Genomic DNA, 12,749 nt, shown 5'->3' with positions numbered 1-12,749 from the left:
CAAACACATAGGGGGACATTTACTAATCTAGTCTATTCTGGGTATGCTTATAGACCAGCGTATGTGGTAGTCTCCTGTCTATTGTGCTCCTAATTTATCAAAGGTCTCACAGCCCTTGATACATTCTGTGCTCAGACTTCAGGGTCTACAGCTTAACCCCTTAACGACGCAGGATGTATATTTACGTCCTGCGCCGGCTCCCGCGATATGAAGCGGGATCGCGCCGCGATCCCGCATCATATCGCGTCGGTCCCGGCGCTAATCAACGGCCGGGACCCACGGCTAATACCACACATCGCCGATCGCGGTGATGTGCGGTATTAACCCTTTAGAAGCGGCGGTCAAAGCTGACCGCCGCTTCTAAAGTGAAACTGAAAGTATCCCGGCTGCTCAGTCGGGCTGTTCGGGACCGCCGCGGTGAAATCGCGGCGTCCCGAACAGCTGATCGGACACCGGGAGGGCTCTTACCTGCCTCCTCGGTGTCCGATCGACGAATGACTGCTCCATGCCTGAGATCCAGGCAGGAGCAGTCAAGCACCGATAATGCTGATCACAGGCGTGTTAATACACGCCTGTGATCAGGATGAGCGATCAGTGTGTGCAGTGTTATAGGTCCCTATGGGACCTATAACACTGCAAAAAAAAAGTAAAAAAAAAGTGTTAATAAAGGTCATTTAACCCCTTCCCTAATAAAAGTTTGAATCACCCCCCTTTTCCCATAAAAAAAATAAAACAGTGTAAAAAAATAAATAAATAAACATATGTGGTATCGCTGCGTGCGTAAATGTCCGAACTATAAAAATATATAAATAATTAAGCCGTACGGTCAATGGCGTACGCGCAAAAAAAATCCAAAGTCCAAAAAAGCGTATTTTGGTCACTTTTTATAACATTAAAAAATGAATAAAAAGTGATCAAAAAGTCCGATCAAAACTAAAATCATACCGATAAAAACTTCAGATCACGGCGCAAAAAATGAGTCCTCATACCGCCCCATACGTGGAAAAATAAAAAAGTTATAGGGGTCAGAAGATGACATTTTTAAACATATAAATTTTCCTGCATGTAGTTATGATTTTTTCCAGAAGTGCGACAAAATCAAACCTATATAAGTAGGGTATCATTTTAACCGTATGGACCTACAGAATAATAATAAGGCATCATTTTTACCGAAATATGCACTGCGTAGAAACGGAAGCCCCCAAAAGTTACAAAATGGCGTTTTTTTTTCGATTTTGTCGCACAATGATTTTTTTTTCCGTTTCGCCGTGCATTTTTGGGTAAAATGACTAATGTCACTGCAAAGTGGAATTGGCGACGCAAAAAATAAGCCATAATATGGATTTTTAAGTGGAAAATTGAAAGGGTTATGATTTTTAAAAGGTAAGGAGGAAAAAACGAAAGTGCAAAAACGGAAAAACCCTGAGTCCTTAAGGGGTTAAACTGCATTTAGACCTGCTCCAACATGGTCTGACATTTCAGCGTATTTTGGGCAGATGCGACTTGTCGCACAAAAGTCGCACTTGATAAATTCAGCACCAATGCATTTTCCAATGCATTTCCGTCTAAAATAGACTAGCATGCATCATGTTCTAAAAATCCAATACAGCAAAAGTCGCAGAAAAGTCGCACATATTTAGACTGCGACTTTCTGTGAGACAAATTTAGACAGGGAAAAAACAGTCTAAATCCTTTGATAAATCTCCCCCATAGTGTTTTTATTTATACTTTTTTATATACCATTTTATTACTTTGTGTAGTATATACTGATTAGGTGCAGCTGCAAGGGTCCTGCGACATCCACCCTACTGTATGTGTGTATTTTAACCAGTAAAATGGTTTAGTCCTTAAATGTGAACAGCACATATTGAATTATTTATTTCATCATAATTTTTATTGGTCCTGACATACCAGCTGCTTTTTTCTTCTTCATTTTTTTCATTTTATTAAATTTTTTCATTTTTTTCTTTTCATCTCTTCTTTTTCTTTTCTCCGTGTCTTTTTTCTTCCCCTTTTACATTTTTTTCTTCTTTCTGCTCCTTGCCGTTCCACTTCTGATACACTACATCTGTATCCTTTTTGCATACTGAGATATCCCATAGAGTTCAATAGAGGACTGTACCTTTCTACATACTATAGCTAACAGCACCTGGGGTATTGTGTGTAGAGAAGAGCGAATTTTTGAAAAATTAGATTCGGCCGATTCGCTGAATGTTCCGAAAAAAATTGGTTCGGTCCAAATTTATTTGTGGCGAATCTGTATTAAAAATGGCTATTTCTGGCCTACATAGAGCCTCAACAGGGGGGCAGAACACTTTGCCTTGCTGTAACATGCATAGGGTGTGTGCTAAGTCAGTGAAATAATACTGTTATTCAGTATCACATGCAGATTAGAGGCATCGCTATTAGAATAACTGTTGCAGGGCGGCACAATGACAGAGCCTGGTGGTGGCATCAGTATGAGGAGACCATATATTGGCTGAATGACACAGCGTGGAGGTGGCGGCAGCAAGAGCAGACCATATAGTGGCTGAATGACACATCCTGAAGTTGGCGGCAGTATGAGAAGGCCATATAGTGGCTGAATGACACATCCTGAAGTTGGTGGCAGCATGAGGAGACCATATAGTGGCTGAATGACACAGCCTGGAGTTGGCAGCAGCATGGGGAGACCATATAGTATCAGAATGAGACAGCCTGGAGGTGGCAGCAGCAGCATCAGGAGTCCTGAAAGTGACCCAGTGACATAGTGGTGCAGTGGGTGGTAATACCAGTACCCGGTAAAGAAGGTGGGTGAAAAAAGGAGAACTTGGCGTCAGATGTGTGGCATCAGGTGGGTGGCAGGATCAGAATAGTAGCTGAGGCAGGTAGGCAGAAGAAAATGGTCTCTTTTGTAAAGTGTTAGTGTGCACAAGTAAGTATTGAGGATATGCATTACGTAAAACTTAACTTTTAATAATATTCTTAGGATAAAATATATGTATCCAATTTTTTTTTAAATCAAACAAAAGGAAAGGTGTACAAAAAACACCATGTGCCACCTACACCACCAAGTGTTGATGTGATGCAAAGACCTCTAAAAGATGGAAGGGAACAATATATGGTTCATTGTAACTGGTATGGGTAAAAACTTCCCCTGTAAGGCCCTACTTTGGCATTATTAATTCCCTTCTTGGCAAGTGTTATTTGCCCTAAAAAGGGCGGCCCCACACAGGTACCACTCCCTATTTCCACCTGCAAACACTGCCATTTCCCAAGGTTTTTAGGTGGAAATAGGGAGAGGTTCCTGTGTGGGGCCGCCCATTTTAAGACGAGTAACACTTTCCTCGAAAAGGTGGAACGTAACAAAGTATTGTCTGTTGTAGTAGGTGGGGGTAAAAAAAGTCCCATGTAAGGCCCTACTCTCGCCCTATTAATTCCTTTCTTGGCAAGTGTTACTCTCCCTAAAAAGGGCGGCCCCACACAGGAAACTCTACCTATTTCCACCTAAAAACCCTGTTAAATGGAAGTGTTTGTAGGTGGAAATAGGGAGAGGTTCCTGTGTGGGGCCACCCTTTTAGGGTTAGTAACACTTGCCAAGAAGGGAATTAATAATGCGAGAGTATGGACTTACTGGGAAAGTTTTTACCCCCACCGGTTACAATGAACCATACATTGTTCCCTTCCACCTTTTAGAGGTCTTTGCATCACATCAATACTTGGTGGTGTAGGTGGCACATTGTGTTTTTTGTACACCTTTCCTTTTGTTTGATTTCCCCCAAAAAATTTGGATACATATATTTTATCCTAAGAAAAGTTAAGTTTTAGCTAATGCATATCCTCAATACTTACTTGTGGTCAGATGCGGAGGAATGTCTGTGACTGGGGAGCAGCACCTTAAATATGTTTAGCACTATCCATATGTTGGTGTGGCACCGTGGTCAATCTACTCTGATGCATCAGACATTGGTGGGTGGAAATCCTGGCTGATCCATGCCTGATTCATCTTCACAAAGGTCAGTCTCTCCACATTTTTCGTGGACAGACGAATTCTCCTTTCGGTGACTATGGCCCCCGCTGCACTAAACACCCCCTCAGATGGCTTTTCCAGGGCAAACTCTGCTAGTTGCGGCCACAAATCAAGTTTGGCTGCCCAGAAGTCCAGCGGATCTTAAAGGTGTGTTGGCATGTTCATGTCAAGGTATGCCACCACCTGCTGGTTCAGGTCCTGCTCCAGGTCTACCTGCTGCTGATGAGTTGCTTCACTATGGAGGTGAAGAAAGCTACTCATCAGCGACTGTAGACTCAGGCTGCTGCTGATGGAGCTGATACTGCTCCTGCAACCCCACCCCTCCCCAGCAGCCATGGCAGTGGAAGGTGAGCGCAGAGGGCCCCCCCCGAGTCAGACCTGTGAGAGGATGGATGATGGCGCAGATAGGCATTGGCCAACTGACTGCGTAGCATGTCTCTATAGTCTGTCAGTTTGTCCTCCCTCTCAGTGGGTGTAAAAAAGGCCCCCATTTTGTACCGGTAGTGAGGGTCCAATAAGGTGGAGAGCAAGAAGTCATCCCGCTGCCAAATGGTGACAATTCGGCAGCCATGCAGGGCACATGTCTCAGGCTTCCTTGTCGCAGAGCAGACTAGATGTTCTTCCCGTTGTCGGTCACCATGGTTCCCATTTCCAGTTTTCGTGGAGTAAGCCATGATTTGATTTCTTGATGAATTACTTTTAGCAGTTCCTCTCCTGTGTGACTCCGTTCGACAAGGCAAACCATGTGAAGAACAGCGTGACACCGCCATGCCCTGCACGCATGGTATGCTGGAGGGGCACTGAGACTTGTCCGTGCAGTGGAGGCAGAGTCGCAGACTGTCACAGGACCAACGGCCTGAGAGCGTAGAGGCTGAATCGGCGTGACCTGTCCAAGCTGCTGTTGTGGCTGTGCCGGAACCACATTTACCGAGTGGGCCGTAAAGGACATGTATTGTCCCTGACCATAGTTACAGCTCCACACGTCGGTGCTGCCGTGCACTTTGGTACACACCAACAGGCTCAAGGACTGGCCCAGTTTCTGTTCCACAAAATTGTGCAGGGCTGGTACTGTCTTCTTTGCAAAGAAATTACGGCTTGGGACTCTCCACCTCGGCTCGGCACAAGCCACAAGCCATCAGTTCCCTGAAAGGTGCAGAGTCCACCACTTGAAAAGGGAGGGACTGCAGCACCAGCAACTTGGACAGGAGCACATTCAGCTTCTGCGCCGTTGGATGAGTGGGCGCATACAGTTGTCTCTTGGACATGGCTTAGCCGATGGATTGCTGGCGGAATGACTCACTTGAAGTAGGAGGGGCAGGAGCATCTGGAGCGACAGAAGATGGGTATGACACACAACTCCCTACGGCTGAGGTGGTGGAGCCTTGGCTGGCTGAAACAGGGAGCGGCGTGCCTATGGGTGATACAGCAGGCTGGACCACCACATCGGAGCCACGGTTCTCCCAGGCCACTTTATGGTGACAGTGCATATGTTGACGCAGGTCCAACACTGGGACCCTGGCCACGCTTCACCTTCTGCCGACACATCTTGCATATGGCCAGGCTAACATCCTTCGGATGCTTGATGAAAAACTGCCACACCGCCGAGTAGCTGATTTTCCCACCAACAGTCCGCATTGATTGACTGCTACAGCCGCCAACTCCAGGAACCCCAGTTCCACTACCTCCCGGGAAGGTAGGCTGCCACAAAGCAGGTGGTCTACCCAGGGCACGTTTGGCTCCAGACTTTCCACTTCTGCCACCATGATGACTGCCAACCATGCTACCAAATGCTGGCTCAGCTGCTGCCTCAGGCAACCTGCAACCCTCTTCTCCTGATGATGATGAAGCCCCTTCTGCACCCAGCTCCCAAGTGCAATCGGCTTGCTCATTATCGAGTTGTGTCTGCACGTCACTGATGTCCTCCTCAGGTTCCTCAACAGTGTCTGCTTCAGGAGCCTGAACGCTTGCAACACCACCTCCCATGCCACTCTCCTCATCACTACTTGCCCGCCTAGCGGAGGAAGCGGCGGAGGTCTCCTCAACTTCTTGGCTGGGCAGTAGCTACTGACAGTCCTCTAGTAGATCGTCCTCACTAAATTGTGGAGCTGAACCCACAGCATAAGATACTTCTGTGGGGGAGAGAACAGCATAGGACAGAGGCAATGGGAGGACAGGGACTGCACCAGGGCAATGCCAATTGAGGGTTGTGTCTGAGGAACCCACCGACTGTAGACTGGGGGTGTCAGATGTCACTTGTGATAAAGTGGATGACCGTGTTAACCAATCGATGACGGCAGATGGTTTGCTGGTCGAGACACGACCGCTAGCTGATACTGGGAGCTGAGGCCTCTTGCTTCAACTCCTGCCACCACCCGCCTCTAGTCTGCTTTGACCTCTGCCTGATGAATTAAGGCCTCTGCCACTCCTTTGTGCATGTCCTGGCACTTCTCTGCTTGACTTACTTAGTGCGTATATGAGGGGAGTACAATACGCTCCACTACGCTTAAAAAAGTATTTGTCTACAACACCAGCAGGTGTGTTCTTTTGGCTGACCTTTCACAGTATCTAGGTCCTTAAGACTTTAACAGGAACAAAATGGTACACCACATAGATGTACACACAGGTTACACTTAATAGAGGACAATATGCTTTTTATGCTCTGCTCACCCTAACTAGCTGGCTATTATTAGCTTTTCGGTTGTTGTACACAACAATGCTGCAGCACACAGTCTCTGTGTACTACACACAAAATTGCACTCTCTCTCTCTCGATCTCACTTCCTTCCCTATCAGTGCTTCTAGGCGGGATTTGGGCTTGAGGTTAATCGCTGCTGTAAAAATGCTTTTCTGTGCAACACACAATGCTCTCTGTCCCTCTCTCTGCAATAGAACGCTGATGTGACTGGGAGGTAAATCGCTGCTGTAAAAATGCTTTTCTGTGCAACAATGCTGCATGTGATTCAGGGTCATCCCGCCGACCCTTGTTCCCGCCTTCCCAGGATTCCCTGCCCAATATCCTCACATGTGGATCTGCCATTTTAGATGCCCTGGAGCCTGGACCGCACTAAATGGAGTTTAATGAAGCGATTCACGCGATTGAATTGCTGTGATGTTTGCATTCGTTACTAATCAAATTTTTCCTGAAATTGGTAACAAATTCGGATTCGTCAGATTCGATTCGCTCATCCCTAATTTTGTGCTATACAGTTAATCTTGGTTCTCCATCATAGTCTTACTTGTTGAGCTGCACATTTGTTGTTTTCTACATACATTGACGATTGTATTTGGAAGATGATTGCACATTGTGTCATCATCATTGGACTAGATTCCAACTGCCGGCATCTAGGAACTCACTGGCGTCAAGTCGCATCCTCTGCTCCACTGAAGACCCGGTGTAACTTAAAAGGTCACTGTGCACTTCTCTAAAGTCTACTCAACAATCCCTGTCAGGCACCACCTATATGAGGTCGCTCCACCCATCTTCTGGTACCTGAGCAATATTGTAGCTTGTCTACTAGTGTAGGGAACTGTTCTTATCTGCTGTGTTTCTGACCTAAGCCTATTTTCTGCCTCTACCTAATACTATTGTATCCCAGTGCATGACCCTGACTTTGGACCACGCCTGTGTTCTCATAAAGCCTGAACCATCTGGCTGCATCTCAGCCTCTCAGCTCTGCTGTTCTACTAACACAAACTCAGCTCTGCTTAGTACTCTGCTTGGCGGCACCAATACTACCTACAACATCAGCTTTCCTGTATCACCTGTTGCAACAACAATCACCAGTCATAGTATGGCATAAATGGCATATCCTCAGCTGGGGACTTCAGTGCCATACCACTTGTCTGTCTGAGGTCTGTCTGGCATCTCCTCTTCTGGTGCCTCTTAATCTTTCTGGCCTGCCTCCACAATGCACAGCTTTCAAGATGTTTTTGGAAAGAAGAAAGCAGAGATCTTGCCACCCCATCAACCCTATCATTGCTCGATTGTTCTCCTGACTTCATCTCTTATTGAAGAGTTTTTTCACTGTCTATACCCAGACCTAAGCCATATCCAAGTATAATAATAAGAACCCGGACAAGGAATTTATCCGGTAGTCCCCTTCAGTGGCAGGAGCTAGGTTCTTCGTTGTTGTGAAGAAAGATGGTTTGCTTCATCTGTACAAAAACTATTTTGGCTTGAATAAGATCATGGTAAAGAATAAATATCTGATGCCCTTGATTAAAAATTAGATGACTGTATTTCAAGATGGATCTGTGAGGAGCATATCATTCTTAATTCCTAATTCTTATTCATAGACAAAATGAGTGAAAGACAGTGTCACTTGTGATGGCTACTACAAGTACCTTGGTTATGTCCTTCAGCCTATGCAGCGCTCCTGCTATATGAATGTGTGGGGGTTTGTCCTGATATCCCTATCTTCTCTCCAGACATGACCACCCACAGAAATGTATGTCTAGTTCGGCCTCGATAAAGTGAGAATGGACTATATGCTAAGCTTGAAAAATGCATGTTTGAAAAGTATCCTGCGTTTCTTAGAATACATTGTCTCCAGCACTGGACTGCAAATGGCTCCAGGCAAGTTATATGAGGTATTGAATTGGCCACACCCACAGGGCCTCCATGTAAGGGTGCATTCACACCACGTTTTTGCAATACAGTTCCCGTATACGTTTTCAATATGAAAACCGTATGGAACCGTATTGAAAAACGTATGCATTAACTCTCCATTGAAAACCGTATGCCAAAAGATGCATCAGGTTGTATCCGTTTTGCACCCTGTACGGTTTTGTCAGTTTTTTTTTCCCATACCCAAAACTGTAGTCTACCACGGTTTTTGGTCCGGGTGAAAAACTGTATCAAACCGTATACTTTTTTTTTAAACATGGGAGTCAATGGGAACCGTACAGAACCGTATGTGCATACGGTTCCATCCGGTCTTCACCATACGTTTTTTGACTTTACATAGTTTTTTTTCTTGGAATTTCAATCAAACAAGGGAAACTTTATTCAAAATGGAGTGCAAAGTTAAAAACTTATACTTTTTTTCTTAAAAAACGGATGCAACCGGACATCATTTTTTCAAACCGTATACGGGTTGAAATTTTTACACACGTTTTGATACGGTTTAGTCAGGTTTTGAGGAATCCATTTTTCATCAAAAACCTGATCCGGGAACTGTATTGCAAAAATGTGGTGTGAATGCACCCTAATCCAGAGGTTCCTGGGGTTCTCTAACTTTTACAGATATATTATGCTAACTTCTCCCTGGCTCCAATTTTTAGACAAGAAAGGGGGTGGATATGAAGAAGTGGACCACTGAAGTGGAGTTAAATGAAAGACTGTTTTGCTGCAACCCCTGTTCTTCATCACCCAGACACTTCTAAACAGTTCTTCCTGAAAGTGGATGCCTCTTCTGTCTAAGCAGAAGCGATAACAGAAAAACTTAAAGAGGAAGCTTGGTACCTGCGATTTCTTTCCAAACTATGCCTCCAGCAGAGAAGAACTACACATTATCAGAGATCATGAGTTACTTGCTGTTTTATTGGCCTTAGAAGAGTGGAGATACCTCCTGACCTGCACTCTTTATCTGGTGGTTATATAAATAGACCCCAAAGACTGAGGTACCTGCACTCTGCACAGCACCTGAATCCTTGACGAGCCTGGTGGGCATGCCTATTAATAAGGTTGAATTTGTTGTTATACTTTCATCCGGCAGACAAAAATTTGAAGGCTGATGCTCTTACCTGTTCTTTCAACCAAGCAGACCAGATGAAAGAATCTCAGCACATTGTTGACCATGTGTGTCTGGTCTCTATGGCTGCTGTCCAGGTTAAATAATTCCCCCCGGAAAGGCCTATGTCCCTCCTGCCAAGAGAAATCTCACATAGGAAAATTGCTTTAAATATGTTGGTCACCCTGGAGTATAAAAGACAATTGACTTACTGTCTTGCCATTACTGGTGGCCTAACCTGCCTAAAGATGTCCGGGGGTTTGTGTCCACCTGTTTCATCTGTGGCTGTAATAAGCCCTCTATAACACACGCTCAGCTCTGTTACTTAGTACTCTGCTTTGGTGCACTATTACCACCTACAGCATCAGCTTTCCCCTCCTGCCTGTATTACTGGGTTCAATCTTGCAGTAGCAACCTGGTATCTCCCCTGCAGTGCAAGTCCAGCAGGATAAAAAACCTGAAAACCAGGGGAATACTTAGACTCCTCTCCCAAGGTGCTCTAAATATGCTAGTTACCCTGGAGTATGAAAGGCCATTGACTTACTGTCTTACCATTACTGGTGACTTGCCCTGCCTAAAGATGTCCGGAAGTTTGTGTCAACCTGTACTATCTGTTGCCGTAATAAGTCCTCTAGAGCCAAGCCTGCCAGTTTACTGCAACCACTGCCCATTCCTGAAGAACCCTAGCAGTGTATTTGCAATGGACTTTATTACTGACCTCCTTTTCTCTGCTGGCTGTACTGTGATCTGGGTTGTGGTGGACAGATTTTCCAAAGTGGCTCTCTTTGTCCCATTCTCTGAGCTACCATCTGCTAATGACCTGGCTCATCTGTTCTTGGAAAACATCTTCCGTCTCCATGTTCTTCCCCAGTATATTTTATCTGATCAAGAAGTGCAATGCAGTTGACATCACCTTTCTAGAGAGCGATATGTGGGCTACTCGAGGTCAAGTTAGATTTCTCCTCCGAAAATCACCCTCAGTCCAATGGAAAGGTTGAATGAGTGAATCAGATCCTGGAGAACTACCTGTGACAATTTGTCTGTGCTCAGCAGAATTATGCAGTAACCAATCTGGAGTATCTACTGGTTCTTCCCCATTCTACGTAATTTATGAACTTCACCCTTGTGCTCCTCTGTCTATTTAGCATCCTCTGAGGTACCAGCCGCTAACTCTTCATTTAGGGTCCTCCTCCACATATGAAAAAGACCAAAGACTTTATCTACCCATATGAAAAGAAATGCCAAAGGTTACCTCCCCAGTTTTCTCTCCATGTGACAAGATTTGACTCTCCTATTGAAATATCCGCATGAGGGTATCCTGCTACAAGATTCCTCTCTGTTTTCTTGGGCCATTTGAGAATCCGGAACTAACTAATCTGGTCTCCTACAAACTCTGGTTGTCTCCTACCCTTGAGATTCTCAATTCCTTTCATGTGTTGCTTTTGAAGCCTCTGGTCCTCAATTCATGTGACAAATCATCTTCCACTTCTACATCTGTCCCTGCAGGCGAGGAATCTAAATACGAAGTGCAGAACATCTTCGATGACAATGTAGTTGGTGGTAAGAAGTATTTCCATGTAGACTAGAAGAATTATGGTCCTAAATTAACTTCCAGTTTCTATATCCTGGAGAAGGGTAAAGTGTGAAAACCAGGGGAACACTTACACTTCGCTCCCAAGTTTGGTCCAAAGCCAAAACAGTAGGTAACACAGCAGGTCCACAGCCGTTGGGACATTACACTAGGCAAATGAGTATGTACCACCAGGGGTGGACTGACAACACTCAGGACCAAAAAAAAGCAAGGACCCTCTGCAAGGCTCCGCCACTGGGCGCACTTCTGCCATGCCCCTATTTCACCCAAATCCCTCCCCCACCCTTACACACAAAATAAACTAAAATGTGTGTATGTATGTGTGTATGTATGTATATATATATATATATGAAACATTATCGTAGATAAAATAATTTTCCATTACCAATAATACCAGTATAAAAGGAGGAAATATTTACACAATAACTGGATAATACCGCCATACTGTATTGAGTAAAACCCACTACACACAGACCAGTATACTATACAGGATCTGTAAGCTATTTAAGTGATTATATACAGTACCCATGAAGAGGTAGATAACAGCTGTACAGAGATCTGAATACCATATAAGTGATTATATACAGGGCCATATGGCGGTAGATATCAATTGTACACAGGATGTGTATACCATATAAGTGATTATATACAGTGCCCTTAAAGAGGTAGTTAACAGCTGTACAGAGATCATAAGTGATTATATACAGGGCCATATGGCGATAGCTATACACAGGATGTGTATACCATATAAGTGATTATATACAGGACCATATGGCAGTAGATATCAGCTGTATACAGTATCTGTCTGTATAACATAGAAGCAATTATGTACAGGACCATATGGCGGTAGATATCAGCTATACACAGGATCTGTATACAATAGAAGTGATAACAGTTACATTAAGGGACTCACAATTACATCTTTTCTGATCAGTGGCATCCTCTTTCCTTTTCTTCTCCCTCTGGATTAGACCCATGCCCATCTCTTAACATCTGCAGGACAAACATGTTAGACTCTGCATTTTCCCAGTGCCCTCCCCTCCTCTACACAATCTTTCCATCTATAGGCCCCTAACTGTTATAAAGCCCTCCTTGGTGTCCTGCACAGTAAAAGGGCAAGTAGGTAGGTAGCCAGGTAGGTAGGTAACTAGGTAGGTAGATCAGAAATCCAGGTAGGTAGATGACTAGCCAGGTAGGTAGCCAGGCATGTAGGTAGGTAGCTAGCTAGGTAGTTAGGCAGCCATGTATGACTACCCCTACATTAGGTACAGGCAGCATTGTCCTCCACCGTAGGTACAGTCAGTAGAGTACCCCCACATTAGGTTCAGGCAGCATTGTCCCCCATATTAGGTACAGGCAGTATTGTCCCCCACAGTAGGGACAGGCAGCATTGTCCCCCACAATAGGTACATGCAGCA

General features: G+C 44.8%; 1 protein-coding gene across 1 annotated transcript in view; it reads right to left on the bottom strand.

Moving 5' to 3' along the window:
- TTR (transthyretin) overlaps positions 1–12,408 on the bottom strand; it is a 34,671-nt gene extending 22,263 nt beyond the window's left edge. The window contains exon 1 of the mRNA XM_056518542.1: positions 12,245–12,408. Within this exon, the coding sequence (XP_056374517.1) occupies positions 12,245–12,271 (27 nt within the window). The 5' untranslated portion in view covers positions 12,272–12,408. The remainder of the gene's footprint in view (positions 1–12,244) is intronic.
- Between the last annotated feature and the right edge of the window lie 341 nt (positions 12,409–12,749).

Source organism: Hyla sarda, chromosome 5 (assembly GCF_029499605.1).
Source record: "Hyla sarda isolate aHylSar1 chromosome 5, aHylSar1.hap1, whole genome shotgun sequence".
In the NCBI taxonomy this organism is placed as follows: Eukaryota; Metazoa; Chordata; class Amphibia; order Anura; family Hylidae; genus Hyla; species Hyla sarda.
Note: the sequence above shows the minus strand (reverse complement) of the source record. Positions and strands in the feature narration are given on the sequence as shown.